The 14,546-nt window shown below is 59.0% G+C and overlaps 1 protein-coding gene across 1 annotated transcript in view; it reads left to right on the forward strand.

Moving 5' to 3' along the window:
• ABCC4 (ATP binding cassette subfamily C member 4 (PEL blood group)) overlaps positions 1-14,546 on the forward strand; it is a 59,864-nt gene that overhangs the window by 26,799 nt on the left and 18,519 nt on the right. Inside the window, exons 4-15 of the mRNA XM_061575243.1 lie at positions 264-353; positions 1,151-1,314; positions 1,911-2,036; positions 2,992-3,241; positions 4,369-4,536; positions 5,633-5,725; positions 7,151-7,342; positions 7,505-7,599; positions 9,454-9,540; positions 9,947-10,043; positions 12,345-12,530; positions 12,936-13,076. Of these exons, the coding sequence (XP_061431227.1) occupies positions 264-353; positions 1,151-1,314; positions 1,911-2,036; positions 2,992-3,241; positions 4,369-4,536; positions 5,633-5,725; positions 7,151-7,342; positions 7,505-7,599; positions 9,454-9,540; positions 9,947-10,043; positions 12,345-12,530; positions 12,936-13,076 (1,689 nt within the window). The remainder of the gene's footprint in view (positions 1-263; positions 354-1,150; positions 1,315-1,910; positions 2,037-2,991; positions 3,242-4,368; positions 4,537-5,632; positions 5,726-7,150; positions 7,343-7,504; positions 7,600-9,453; positions 9,541-9,946; positions 10,044-12,344; positions 12,531-12,935; positions 13,077-14,546) is intronic.

A 14,546-nucleotide genomic window follows, 5' to 3' on the forward strand; every position in this document is an offset into this window, starting at 1 on the left:
ATTGATGGATTGTGTGAATCGGTAAGCAAATTGGTGAATTAATTGGTAAATGAGTGTATGAATAAGTCATTGAGTGAATGAGTGATTGGGTGAGTAAGTGAGTGAGTAAATGAGTGATTGGGTGAGTGAGTGAGTATGTGAGTGAGTGATTGAGTGAAAGTGAATGAGTGAGTGTGCTAGTGTGCGAGTGAGTGACTGAGTGAATATGAGTGAGTGTCTGAGTGAGTAAGTGAATGAGTGGGTGTCCGTGCCCTCCCACACAGGCTCTGCGCTTGAGCACTGCGGCGATGAGTCGCACGACCACGGGGCAGATAGTCAACCTGCTGTCCAACGACGTCAACCGCTACGACCAGGTGTCCACCGCTCACACACCTGCTCACTCGCTCGCTCACCCACGTACTTGCTCACTCGTTCACACACGCATTCGGTCACATACTCCCACAACTCTGAATAGCACGGATAGCTACGTGCAGTGCGAAAGAAGTTCAGCATACATACACTGACCTAACCACTTACCTATCTACTCATCGATGTGCTCACTACGCTCGCTCCCCACTCACCCACTCATCCACCCACCAAAACATCTGTTGTGGGTTCTAATCAGGTGCACACCAGAGTGCCGTGGCCCCCGTGGAACCCCGTTCCCGAAGCCGGCACCCCCCTTGCACCCCATCCTGTAGGGGCTGGCACTGCACCCAGCGCAGGGTGGTGCCTTTCTCAGGCTGGTCACACACAGCGACATCCAGCGATGTCGCTACACATCCACCAACTCACCCACCCAACCACGCACCCACGCATGCACCCACCCACACAACCACACACCCACCCACCCACCCACACATCCACCCACCCACCCACACACCCACCCACCCACGCATGCACCCACCCACCCACACAACCACACACCCACCCACCCACCCACACATACCCACGCACGCATCCACCCACGCACCCACACACCCACCTATACACCCACTCACTGTCCTCCCCGTGTGTGCATGTGTGTGCATGTGTGTGTGTGTGCGCATGTGTGTGCGTGTGTGCGTGTGTGCGCATGTGTGTGCGTGTGTACGTGTGTGTGTGTGCATGCGTGTGCGTGTGTGCATGTGCGTGCGTGTGCGTGTGTGCGTGTGTGTGCGTGCGTGTGCAGGTGACGGTGTTCCTGCACTACCTGTGGTCGGCGCCGCTGCAGACGGCCGTGGTGGTGGTGCTGCTGTGGCAGGAGGTGGGCGTCGCCTGCCTCGCCGGCGTCGCCGTCCTCGCTCTCCTCATGCCCGTGCAGTCCTTCATCGGCAGCGTCTTCTCACGCCTCCGGTGGGGGGGCCACGCCTTCTCCTCCTCCCCCCTCCCCTCCTTCCTCCTCCTCCCTCCTGTCCCCTTCCTCCCCCTCCTCCCCCTCCTCCCCCTCCTCCCTCCTCCTCCCCCTCCTCCCCCCTCCTCCCCCTCCTCCCCCCTCCTCCCCCTCCTCCTCCCCCCTCCCGTCCCCTTCCTCCCCCTCCTCCCCCTCCTCCCCCCTCCTCCTCCCCTCTCCTCCCCCACCTCTCTCTACTCCTCTCCCCTCCTCCCCCCTCCTCCTGCCCCCTCCTCCTCCTTCCTCCTCTCCCCTCCTCCACCCTCCTCCTGCCCCCTCCTCCCCCTTCCTCCTCCCCCCCTCCAATAACGATGGTGGCAATGAGGATGGTGGCAATGACGATTGTGGCAATGAAGATGGTAGCAATGACGATGTGGCAATGATGATGATGGCAATGACGATGGTGACAGTGACGATGGTGACGATGACAATGGTGATGATGACGATGATGGCAGTGACGATGGTGGCAATGATGATAATGACCACGTGTGGGATGGCGACGTTGCTGCTAAAGACGACGACGATGATGGTGGCGGCGTTGCGAATTGTTTCATCGCAGGTCCAAGACGGCGCGACACACGGACTCGCGGATCCGCACGATGAACGAGGTGGTGGCGGGGATGAGGATCATCAAGATGTACGCTTGGGAGAACCCCTTTTCTCTCCTCGTGGCCTCCATCCGCCGGTACGTGCACCACCTCGTCGCAGTGCCCCGCCAACCTCACCCCCTCCAGCCTGGAGCTGTCTCTGGTGCTGAGTGACTCTGTGACCCTCACCCCTCCAGCCTGGAGCTGTCTCTGGTGCTGAGTGTCTCTGTGACCCTCATCACCTCCAGCCTGGAGCTGTCCCTGGTGCTGAGTGACTCTGTGACCGTCACCCCTCCAGCCTGGAGCTGTCTCTGGAGCTGAGTGACTCTGTGACCCTCACCCCTCCAGCCTGGAGCTGTCCCTGGTGCTGAGTGACTCTGTGACCCTCACCCCTCCATGATGGAGCTGTCCCTGGTGCTGAGTGACTCTGTGACCCTCACCCCCTCCAGCCTGGAGCTGTCTCTGGTGCTGAGTGTCTCTGTGACCCTCACCCCTCCAGCCTGGAGCTGTCCCTGGTGCTGAGTGTCTCTGTGACCCTCACCCCTCCAGCCTGGAGCTGTCCGTGGTGCTGAGTGACTTTGTGACCCTCACCCCTCCAGCCTGGAGCTGTCCCTGGTGCTGAGTGACTCTGTGACCCTCACCCCCTCCAGCCTGGAGCTGTCTCTGGTGCTGAGTGTCTCTGTGACCCTCACCCCCTCCAGCCTGGAGCTGTCTCTGGTGCTGAGTGAGACCCTCACCCCTCCAGCCTGGAGCTGTCCATGGAGCTGAGTGACTCTGTGACCCTCACCCCCTCCATGATGGAGCTGTTACTGGTGCTGAGTGTCTCTGTGACCCTCACCACCTCCAGCCTGGAGCTGTCTCTGGAGCTGAGTGTCTCTGTGACCCTCACCCCTCCAGCCTGGAGCTGTCCCTGGTGCTGAGTGTCTCTGTGACTCTCATCACCTCCAGCCTGGAGCTGTCTCTGGTGTTGAGTGACTCTGTGACCCTCATCACCTCCATGATGGAGCTGTCCGTGGTTCTGACCGCCGTCTCGCCACGTCTCCCTCCCGCCAGGTTGGAGGTCTCCAAGGTGCTGAAGGCCTCCCTGCTGCGCGGCATGAACATGGCCTGGTTCTTCATGGCCGGCAAGCTCATCCTGTTTTTCACGTTCATGACGTACTCGCTCATGGGCCACCCCATCACGGCGGCGCGCGTCTTCGTGGCGGTGTCGCTGTACAACGCCGTGCGCCTCACCGTCACCCTCTTCTTCCCCTCCGCCATCCAGGCCACGTCCGAGGCCCTCGTCAGCAACAACCGCATCCAGGTGTCGTGGTGGGGGGGGGGGGGGGGCGGGGGGGGGGGGTTGGGGGGTGGATGGGGGGTAGGGGGTACAGTTGGCTGCCAAGGCTGCGTTGGCAGGCAAGGCTACGTTGGCTGGGCCATTTGGCCCACATGTCCAGCCACCGCATGCCTAAACAGCTTTTGTTCGACCGGATCGAGGGGGCTAGACGGGCGCGGCACGGGCTAGAGAAGAGATGGAGTGATGCGGTACAGGAGGACGTGGAGCTGAGTGGACTTGCCGATGACTGGTACCAGCGGTGTCAAGATCGGCCTCTGTGGAGGAGGCTCGTTAAGGACGCTACTGGGCAGTTGGAGGCAGTCGCCCTCCAGCAACAACGGAGGGCGGAGGAGCGATGCTCACAACAATGAGTGGAGCGCCGGGTGGATAAAATGCGACGAGTTAGCACAGTGGGGTGCATCTGCCAGTCATCTCAGTCAGCCAACCCATGGCACTTGGGTCTGTCCTGTGACCCCCTTTCAGCGAGCCTTCGACACTTCACGTGGCCTCAAAGTGCACCTGGCCTGGCACAGGCGCCGTGGTGACGCCACCGTCACTTAGTGGCGAATGGCGGCTGTTGTTGTTGTTGTTGTGTGTACTCACATGTGCATGTAGGGAACGGCATGTCGTCGGCCTCTCCTCGGTCGGCCTCAAATGAGTACCCGGTGCGCTGTGTAAACATCGCCACTGGGAGACAACGGCGGCCGAGCGTGGTGCTGGCCACCCACCCCCTCGTGTGCCGTGTCGGCCTTCATAGGTGCTACTCGCTAACAGCACTTGGCCCAACAGCTGTTACAGGCTATGCGGGGGACCTTTGCGTGTAATGTATGGGGAGTGGTGGCGGCGCAGTTAGTGTACTGCTCTACCCGAGTTGAAATTCCAGCTCATGAACAACATCAGCGACGGATATCTGAATCCGGTTCTGGGCCTCCCCTAGGTCGACTCGGCCTCACATGAGTACCCGGTGTAGTGTGTAAACATCGCGGCCTGACGTGGTGCTGGCCACCCACCCCCTCGTGTGCCGTGTCGGCCTTCACGGGTGCTGCTCACCAACAGCACTTGCCCCAACAGTACGTTTAAGGCTACGCGGGGGATCTTTGTCTTTTGTGCAGACATTCCTCATGCTGGATGAGATTGTTGAGAATGCTAACCAGGAGGAGGAGGAGGAAGAGAGGAGGGAGGAGGAGGAGGAGGGGAAGGAGAAGGGGGAGAACGGGCCGGTGGGTGGAGACCGGACTCCGTTCATCGCCGTGGAGAACATCTCCTGCAGCTGGGACAAGGTACGGCTCGCAGGGAGCGACGCGCCCTGCCCAGTGGGGATTGGCCAGGTTGGAGCCCCGCTCGACAGAAATGAGGAAGTGAATCCCGCTCATCCTGCAGCCGGCCACGCTTACTCACACTCACTTGAACCCACTCACTGTCACTCACTCTCACACACACACACTCCCTCTCACACTAAGTGGCGGTGATGTCACCACGACGCTTGTGCCAGGCTATGTGTACGTTGAGGCCATGGGAAGTGTCGAATGCTCGCTGGCAGACCCAGATTCCACGGGTCGACTGATTGGGATGACTGGCTGATGCACCACCTGTGCCCCCTACTGTGCCAACTTGCTGTGCTTTAGCCACCTGGCGCTCCACTCGTTGTTGTGAGCATCGCTCCTCCGTCCTCCGTTGTTGTTGGAGGACGACTGCCTCCAACTGCCCAGTAGCGTCCTTCACGAGCCTCCTCCACTGAGGCCGATCTTGACACCGCTGGTACCAGTCATCGGCAAGTCCACTCAGCTCCACGTCCTCCTGTACCACGTCACTCCATCTCTTCACTCGCCCGTGCCGCGCCCATTTAGCCCCCGCGATCCGGCCGAACAAAAGTTGTTTAGGCATGCGGTGGCTGGGCATGCGGGCTACATGGCCCAGCCAACGCAGCCTTGCCTGCCGGAGGAGCTCACCGATGGGACTTTGTCCAGATCTTTCAAGGATTATGTGAGCTCCTCACACAATCCAGCCTGGTTAAACCCAGGATGGATCGTAGGCAGGCCAGCCTAAATGTTTCTAACCGGCGAAGATGTTCCATTAGGGGGGTCCACGTTTCGCAAGCGTATCACACACACTCACTCTGACACGTAGTTAGCACAAAAACACAAATTCCCCGTAGAGCCTTAACAGACTGTTTGGAGCAAGTGCTGTTAGCAAGAGACAAAGACACACGCACACACACTCACCCTCTCACCTTTTCACAGATACTCACTCAGAGACACTCACACACACACAACAATGACAAAGGTGCCCACATAGCCTTTAACAGACTGTTGGGGCAAGTGGTGTTGTGTGTAACTCGTGGTGACGAGGCTCGCCCTGCCGCGTGCCGGGGTGCAGGACTCGCCGGACGTGCGGGCGCTGGACTCGATCTCCTTCGCCGTGGGGCCCGGCGAGCTCGTCGCCATCATCGGCCCCGTGGGGGCGGGAAAGGTCGGGAGGGGGGCGGGGGGAGGGGGGGGCGGGGGGGAGGGGGAGGCGGGGGGGAGGGGGATGGGGGGCGGGTGGAACGGGGGGGGTGTGGGGGGGGGTGTTGACAATGTGGGGGGCGGGGGAGAGGGGTGGCAATGTGGGGGAGGCAGTGGGGGGAGGGGGCGGATGGCAATGTGGGGGTGGGGGGGGCGGGGAGGGCGGGGGGGAGGGGGGGGCGGCAGGATGGGGGGGGGTGTGGGACGGGCAGCAAGGCGTGCCGTGCCGGCCTTCATAGGAGCCACTCGCTAACAGCGCTTGCCCCAACAGCCTCTTGACGGCTGTACGGGGGGGGGGGGGTCTGTGTGTGTGTACCTGTGTGTGTGTGTGTGTACCTGTGTGTGTGTGTGTACCTGTGTGTGTGTGTACCTGTGTGTGTGTGTGTGAGGGTGTGTGTGTGTACCTGTGTGTGTGTGTGTGTGTGTACCTGTGTGTGTGTGTGTGTACCTGTGTGTGTGTACCTGTGTGTGTGCGTGTGAGTGTGTGTGTGTACCTGTGTGAGTGTGTGTGTGTACCTGTGTGAGTGTGTGTGTGTGTACCTGTGTGTGTGTGTACCTGTGTGAGTGTGTGTGTACCTGTGTGTGTGTGTGTGTACCTGTGTGTGTGTGTGTGTACCTGTGTGTGTGTGTGTGTACCTGTGTCTGTGTGTGTGTGTGTCTGTGTGTGTCTGTGTGTGTGTGTACCTGTGTGTGTGTGTACCTGTGTGAGTGTGTGTGTGTGTACCTGTGTGTGTGTGTACCTGTGTGTGTGTGTACCTGTGTGTGTACCTGTGTGTGTGTGTACCTGTGTGTGTGTGTGTACCTGTGTGTGTGTGTGTACCTGTGTGTGTGTGTACCTGTGTGTGTGTGTGAGTGTGTCTGTGTGTGAGTGTGTGTCTGTGTGTGAGTGTGTCTGTGTGAGTGTGTGTGTGTGTACCTGTGTGTGTGAGTGTATCTGTGTGTGTGTGTACCTGTGTGTATGTGTGTACCTGTGTGTGTGTGTGTACCTGTGTGTGTGAGTGTACCTGTGTGTGTGAGTGTGTGTGTGAGTGTCTGTGTGTGAGTGTGTGTGTGTACCTGTGTCTGTGTGTGTACCTGTGTGTGTGTGTGAGTGTGTGTGTGAGTGTGTGTGTGTGTACCTGTGTTTGTGAGTGTGTCTGTGTGTCTGTGTGTGTGTGTGAGTGTGTCTGTGTGTGTGTGTGAGTGTGTGTGTGAGTGTGTCTGTGTGTGTGTGTCTGTGTACCTGCGTGTGTGAGTGTGTCTGTGTGTGTGTGGGGAGCCGTGGCGGAGCGGTCAGCGCGCCGCGCTCCCGACCCGGCGACGACCCCAGCTGGTCACCCGCCCACCGCGGCCCCTGCATCCCTCTCACGGCTCCGCCTGGGACCCCTTTGCCTTTACCTCTGTCCTGCAGTCGTCCCTGCTGAGCGCCCTGCTGGGCGAGCTGCCGTGCTCGCTGGGCCGCGTGCGGGCGCGGGGCCGCGTGGCCTACGCCTGCCAGCAGCCCTGGGTGTTCCCCGACACGGTGCGGCAGAACATCGTGTTCGGGGCGGCGTACGAGCGCGCGCGCTACGAGCGCGTCGTGCGCGCCTGCTCCCTGCGCAAGGTGCGGCCATAACCACAACACGGTGACCCCTGCGTGACCCCTGCGTGACCCCTGCGTGACCCCCCCCATGTGACCCCCCCCATGTGACCCCCCCCCCCTTGTGACCCGTCCATGTGACCCGCCCATGTGACCCGCCCATGTGACCCCCGCGTGAGCGTGCAGGATTTTGAGATGATGTCCGAGGGAGACTTGACCCTCATCGGAGACCGTGGGGTCACGCTGAGTGGTGGACAGAAAGCGCGCATTAACCTTGCCCGGTGAGGCTCGCTCGCTCACCCACTCGCCCGCTCACCCGCTCACCCGCTCACCAATTCGCTTACCCATTCACCAACTCATTCACCTGCTCGCTCACCTGCTCACCCACTCGCCCACTCGCCCACTTGCTCACCCGCTCACTCGCCCACTTGCTCACCCGCTCACTCGCCCACTCACCCGCTGTCTTATCCAGCTGACTCACCCACTAACGCACCCGATCACTCACTCACTAGCTCACTTGGTAACCTACTCGCTCACCCACATGCTCACTCACTCACTCGGCAACCTACTCACTCACCCAATCACCAACTCGCCCACTCGCTCACTCACTCACTTGCCTCCTCGCTCACTCAGCAACCTACTCACTGGTTGTGACTGTGGCTGTGTGGTTGTGTGGTTGTGGCTGTGTGGTTGTGTGGTTGTGATTGTGTGGTTGTGATTGTGGTTGTGATTGTGGTTGTGATTGTGGTTGTGATTGTGGTTGTGATTGTGGTTGTGTTGTTGTGATTGTGTGGTTGTGATTGTGGTTGTGTGGTTGTGATTGTGGTTGTGTTGTTGTGATTGTGTGGTTGTGATTGTGGTTGTGTGGTTGTGTGGTTGTGATTGTGGTTGTGATTGTGGTTGTGATTGTGGTTGTGATTGTGGTTGTGATTGTGGTTGTGATTGTGGTTGTGTTGTTGTGATTGTGTGGTTGTGATTGTGGTTGTGTGGTTGTGATTGTGGTTGTGTTGTTGTGATTGTGTGGTTGTGATTGTGGTTGTGTGGTTGTGATTGTGTGGTTGTGATTGTGGTTGTGTTGTTGTGATTGTGTGGTTGTGATTGTGGTTGTGTGGTTGTGATTGTGGTTGTGTGGTTGTGATTGTGTGGTTGTGATTGTGGTTGTGTGGTTGTGATTGTGGTTGTGTGGTTGTGATTGTGTGGTTGTGATTGTGGTTGTGTGGTTATGACTGTGGTTGTGTGGTTGTGATTGTGGTTGTGATTGTGGTTGTGTTGTTGTGATTGTGTGGTTGTGACTGTGGTTGTGTGGTTGTGATTGTGGTTGTGATTGTGGTTGTGATTGTGGTTGTGATTGTGGTTGTGATTGTGGTTGTGATTGTGGTTGTGATTGTGGTTGTGATTGTGTGGTTGTGTGGTTGTGATTGTGGTTGTGATTGTGGTTGTGTTGTTGTGATTGTGTGGTTGTGATTGTGGTTGTGTGGTTGTGATTGTGTGGTTGTGATTGTGGTTGTGTGGTTATGACTGTGGTTGTGTGGTTGTGATTGTGGTTGTGATTGTGGTTGTGATTGTGGTTGTGATTGTGGTTGTGATTGTGGTTGTGATTGTGTGGTTGTGTGGTTGTGATTGTGTGGTTGTGATTGTGGTTGTGTGGTTGTGTGTTTAAAACTGTGGTTGTGTGGTTGTGGTTGTGTGCTTGTGACTGGTTGTGTAGTTGTAGCTGTGTGGTTGTGACTGTGATTGTATGGTCGTGACTGTGGTTGTGTGGTTGTGCGGTTGTGTGGCTGTTTGGTTGTGCGGTTGTTGCTGTGTGGTTGTCGCCGTGGTTGTGTGGTTGTGTGGTCACCGTGGTTGTCCTAGTGGTTGTGTGGTTGTTGCTGTGTGGTTGTGTGGTTGTTACTGTGTGGTTGTGTTGTTGTGTGGTTGTGTGGTTGTTGCTGTGTGGTTGTGTTGTTGTGTGGTTGTTGCGTTGTGGTTGTTGCGTTGTGGTTGTTGCGTTGTGGCTGTGTAGTTGTTGCGTTGTGGTTGTGTGGTTGTCACCGTGGTTGTGTGGTTGTGTAGTTGTTGCGTTGTGGTTGTGTGGTTGTCACCGTGGTTGTGTGGTTGTGTAGTTGTTGCGTTGTGGTTGTGTGGTTGCCCAGGGCGGTTTACCAGGACGCTGATCTCTACCTCCTGGATGATCCGCTCAGCGCCGTCGACGCAGAAGTTGGGAGAGCGCTCTTTGAGAAGTGAGGCTCAACGTCGCCTCGTCACCACGTCATCAGGTCACGGGTCGCGGGGTCACAGGTCATCACGGCACCAGGTCACCAGGTCACGGGGTTACCAGGTCACCAGGTGACCTCATCACCACGTCACCACGTCACCAGGTCACCAGGTGACCTCATCACCACGTCACCAGGTCACCAGTTACCTTATTACCAGGTCACGGCATCACCTGTGACGGTTATCTGAACCGGTCCTGGGTCTCCCCTAGGTCGACTCGGCCTCAATTGAGTACGTGGTGCGGTGTGTAAACATCACCACCGGGGAGACAAAGGCCGCGCCGGCCTTCGAAGGTGCCGCTTCTCGCTAACAGCACTTTGCCACAGCAGCCTGTGAAGGCTACACGGGGGACCTTTGCTTGTGCGCCTGCAGGTGCATCTGCGGCGTGCTGCAGGACAAGCCCCGTGTGCTCGTCACGCACCAGCTGCAGTTCCTGCAGGAGGCCACTCACATCATCGTGCTCAAGGAGGTGAGCGGCACCACGAGGAGGGGAGGGGGGGGAGGAAGGGGGAGAGTGGGGAGGAGGAGGGAGGAGGGCGTACACTCAGCCACCCACACGTGGGCGAGGTCGTGGTGCTGGCCACACCACTCCCCTCGTGTGCCGTGCCGGCCTTCATAGCTGCTGCTATTTGCAAACAGCACTTGCCCCAACAATCTGTTAAGGCTATACGGGGAATATTTGTGTGTGTGTGTCTTTGTTAATTGTATGGGATGACTGGCAGATGCACCAGCTGTGCTCCTCACTGTGCCAACTCACGGAATTTTAGCCGCCCGGCGCTCCGCTCGTTGTTGTGAGCGTCGCTCCTCCGCCCTCCGTTGTTGCTGGAGGGCGACTGCCTCCAACTGCCCAGTAGCGTCCTTCACGAGCCTCCTCCACAGAGGCCGATCTTGACACCGCTGGTACCAGTCATCGGCAAGTCCACTCAGCTCCACGTCCTCCTGTACCACATCACTCCATCTCTTCTCTAGCCCGTGCCGCGCCTGTTTAGTCCCCTCGATCCGACCAAACAAAAGCTGTTTAGGCATGCGGTGGCTGGGCATGCGGGCTACATGACTCAACCAACGCAGCCTTGCCTGCCGGAGGAGCTCACCGATGGGACTTTGTCCAGATATTTTAACGATCTGTAAGCTCCTCCCACAGCCTGCTGGTTAAACCCAGGGTGGATTGTAGGCAGGCCAGCCTGAATGTTGCAAACCAGCGCAGATATTCCATAAGAGGGCTCCACGTTTTGTAAGCACAGGAAAGGGGAGGGCATGACTGTGGCCGAGAAGACCCATTGAATCTGGTCAGCGAAGTCTTAACATAGTCGGAGGCAGTCATCCCCCAACAGCAGTGAGTGGGCACAGTGGGGGGCACGGCTGGTGCATCTGCCAGTCATCCCAATCAGTCAGCCCAAGGCACCTGAGTCTGTCCCGTTTCTCAAATACAATTGCATACATGCACAGTTTGTGTGTATGTTGAACTTCTTTCGCAACGTACGTAGCCCACTGTGCTACCCAATGTAAACGAGACTTTTGTAAGTTACCAGATAAGGAGATCACAAGTGCCAGCTCGCCTAAGCGGCTTATCGTCATGTGGAAATGTGCAGCGGCCACGTGTGATGTCGATTCACAATGTAGAGGGAACATCTGGAGGACCTGGATAACAAAATCCATGCGACCATAGGGAGAGAGACACACAAACGCCAAATATACAGGCATCGGGGTCGGGATTGAACCCACAACCTCCTGTATGCCAGGCAAGGTAGTTAACATCTCCTAGTCACCGTGGCACACCTGCACCTAGCCTGGCACAGCAGTCAACCCACGGCACCTGGGTCTGTCCCGTGACCTCCTGCACCTAGCCTGGCACAGCGATCAATCAACGGCACCTGGGTCTGTCCCGTGACCTCCTGCACCTAGCCTGGCACAGCAGTCAACCCACGGCACCTGGGTCTGTCCCGTGACCGCCTGCACCTAGCCTGGCACAGCAGTCAACCCACGGCACCTGGGTCTGTCCCGTGACCGCCTGCACCTAGCCTGGCACAGCGATCAACCCACGGCACCTGGGTCTGTTCCGTGACCTCCTCCTGCCAGCAACAGCGGAGAGCCTTCCGTACTTCACGTGACGGCCTCAAGGTGCACCTCGCCTGGCACAAAGCCCCGTGGCGGCGACATCGCCACCACTCAGTTGGTGAATGGCGGCGGCCGTTGTCGTCGTCGTTGTTGCTATGCGGTTGTCCCACGGCGGTGACGGTTACCGTGGTTGTTTTTGTTACGCGGTTATCACACGGCTGTGACGGTTGCCGTGGTTGTTGTTGCCATGCGGTTGTCCCACGGCGGTGACGGTTGCCGTGGTTGTTTTTGTTACGCGGTTATCACACGGCTGTGACGGTTGCCGTGGTTGTTGTTGCTATGCAGTTGTCCCATGGCGGTGACGGTTGCCGTGGTTGTTATTGTTACGCGGTTATCACACGGCTGTGACGGTTGCCGTGGTTGTTGTTGCCATGCGGTTATCCCATGGCGGTGACGGTTGCCGTGGTTGTTGTTGCTACGCGGTTATCCCATGGCTGTGACGGTTGCTGTGGTTGTTGTTGCTACGTGGTTATCCCATGGCGGTGACAGTTGCCGTGGTTGTTGTTGCTACGTGGTTATCCCATGGCGGTGACGGTTGCCGTGGTTGTTGTTGCTGCGCGGTTGTCCCATGGCGGTGACGGTTTCCGTGGTCGTTGTTGCTACGCGGTTGTCCCACGGCGGTGACGGTTGCCGTGGTTGCGGTGCCGGTTGTCAGGGCCACGTGACAGCGCGCGGCACGTTCTCTGAGCTCCTCCACTCGGGCGTCGACTTCACGACGCTCCTCCGCCACGAAGACCACGAGGAGCCCGACGACATCATCCCTGGCGACCATCGCCACGGCAACTGCATGCGCACCCTCTCCTCGGCGACCAGCGACTCCAGCATTGTCTCCGACGCCAAGGTGCGGAGCGAGCCGGCTATCGTGGTACCCAGTTACTGTGGTACCCAGTTACCATGGCAACTGGTTATCGTGTCTCTCAGTTACAGCGTTACCCTGTTACCATGTGACCTGGTTACCGTGTTATCTGGTACACCAGGAATGGATGAGTGGTTATCACGTCCCCTCGTTGCTGTTACCTGGTTACCATATCTCCTGGTTACCATATCTCCTGGTTACCATATCTCCTGGTTGTGTTCGTCTACCCGTTGCCACGATGCCAGTAACCATGGTGACCAGGAGGAGGGTGTGTTGTTTAGTTCGCCCACGGGAGCTCCGGGTGACACTTGTGCCCGTCCCGTTGTTTCTGCGTCTCGCCGGTTGCCATAACGCTCGGTTGCCGTGACGTCCCGTTGCCGTGGTGATCAGGAGGAGGGGGTACCGGTGGGCGTGATGGAGGAGCACCGCGCCCAAGGCAACGTGGACTTCTCGGTGTACAAGCGCTACTTCAGGGCCGGCGCCAGCATCGCCATGCTCCTCCTACTGCTGGTGGTCAACGTGGGCGCCACGGTGAGGGGTCACCGTGTCTCCCAATTGCCGTGTGTCCCGGTTGCCGTGACGTCCGGTTGCCGTGTGTCCCAGTTACCGTGTTTCCCGGTTACCGTGTCTCCTAGTTACCGTGTCTCCCGGTTACCGTGTGTCCCGGTTGCCGTGTGTCCCAGTTGCCGTGTGTCCCAGTTGCCGTGTGTCCCAGTTGCCGTGTCTCCCGGTTGCCGTGTCTCCCGGTTGCCGTGTCTCCCGGTTGCCGTGTGTCCCGGTTGCCGTGTGTCCCTGTTGCCGTGTGTCCCAGTTGCCGTGTGTCCCGGTTGCCGTGTGTCCCGGTTGCCGTGTGTCCCGGTTGCCGTGTGTCCCGGTTGCCGTGTGTCCCGGTTGCCGTGTGTCCCGGTTGCCGTGTGTCCCGGTTGCCGTGTGTCCCGGTTGCCGTGTGTCCCGGTTGCCGTGTGTCCCGGTTGCCGTGTGTCCCAGTTGCCGTGTGTCCCGGTTGCCGTGTGTCCCGGTTGCCGTGTGTCCCGGTTGCCGTGTGTCCCGGTTGCCGTGTGTCCCTGTTGCCGTGTGTCCCTGTTGCCGTGTCTCCCGGTTGCCGTGTGTCCCGGTTACCGTGTCTCCTAGTTACCGTGTCTCCCGGTTACCGTGTGTCCCGGTTGCCGTGTGTCCCAGTTACCGTGTCTCCCGGTTGCCGTGTGTCCCGGTTGCCGTGTGTCCCGGTTGCCGTGTCTCCCGGTTGCCGTGTGTCCCGGTTGCCGTGTGTCCCGGTTGCCGTGTGTCCCTGTTGCCGTGTCTCCCGGTTGCCGTGTGTCCCGGTTGCCGTGTGTCCCGGTTGCCGTGTCTCCCGGTTACCGTGTCTCCCGGTTACCGTGTGTCCCGGTTGCCGTGTCTCCCGGTTGCCGTGTGTCCCGGTTGCCGTGTGTCCCGGTTGCCGGTTGCCGTGTCTCCCGGTTGCCGTGTGTCCCGGTTGCCGTGTGTCCCGGTTGCCGTGTGTCCCGGTTGCCGTGTGTCCCGGTTGCCGTGTGTCCCGGTTGCCGTGTGTCCCTGTTGCCGTGTCTCCCGGTTGCCGTGTCTCCCGGTTGCCGTGTGTCCCGGTTGCCGTGTGTCCCGGTTGCCGTGTCTCCCGGTTGCCGTGTGTCCCGGTTGCCGTGTGTCCCGGTTGCCGTGTGTCCCGGTTGCCGTGTGTCCCGGTTACCGTGTGTCCCGGTTGCCGTGTGTCCCAGTTACCGTGTCTCCCGGTTGCCGTGTGTCCCGGTTGCCGTGTGTCCCGGTTGCCGTGTCTCCCGGTTGCCGTGTGTCCCGGTTGCCGTGTGTCCCGGTTGCCGTGTGTCCCGGTTGCCGTGTGTCCCTGTTGCCGTGTCTCCCGGTTGCCGTGTGTCCCGGTTGCCGTGTGTCCCGGTTGCCGTGTCTCCCGGTTGCCGTGTGTCCCGGTTGCCGTGTGTCCCAGTTACCGTGTGTCCCGGTTGCCGTGTCTCCCAGGGAGGTGACGGGTGG

The sequence above is a fragment of the Lethenteron reissneri genome, chromosome 57, assembly GCF_015708825.2.
Source record: "Lethenteron reissneri isolate LAM-NWPU_2019-01 chromosome 57, ASM1570882v1, whole genome shotgun sequence".
NCBI classification, from domain to species: domain Eukaryota; kingdom Metazoa; phylum Chordata; class Hyperoartia; order Petromyzontiformes; family Petromyzontidae; genus Lethenteron; species Lethenteron reissneri.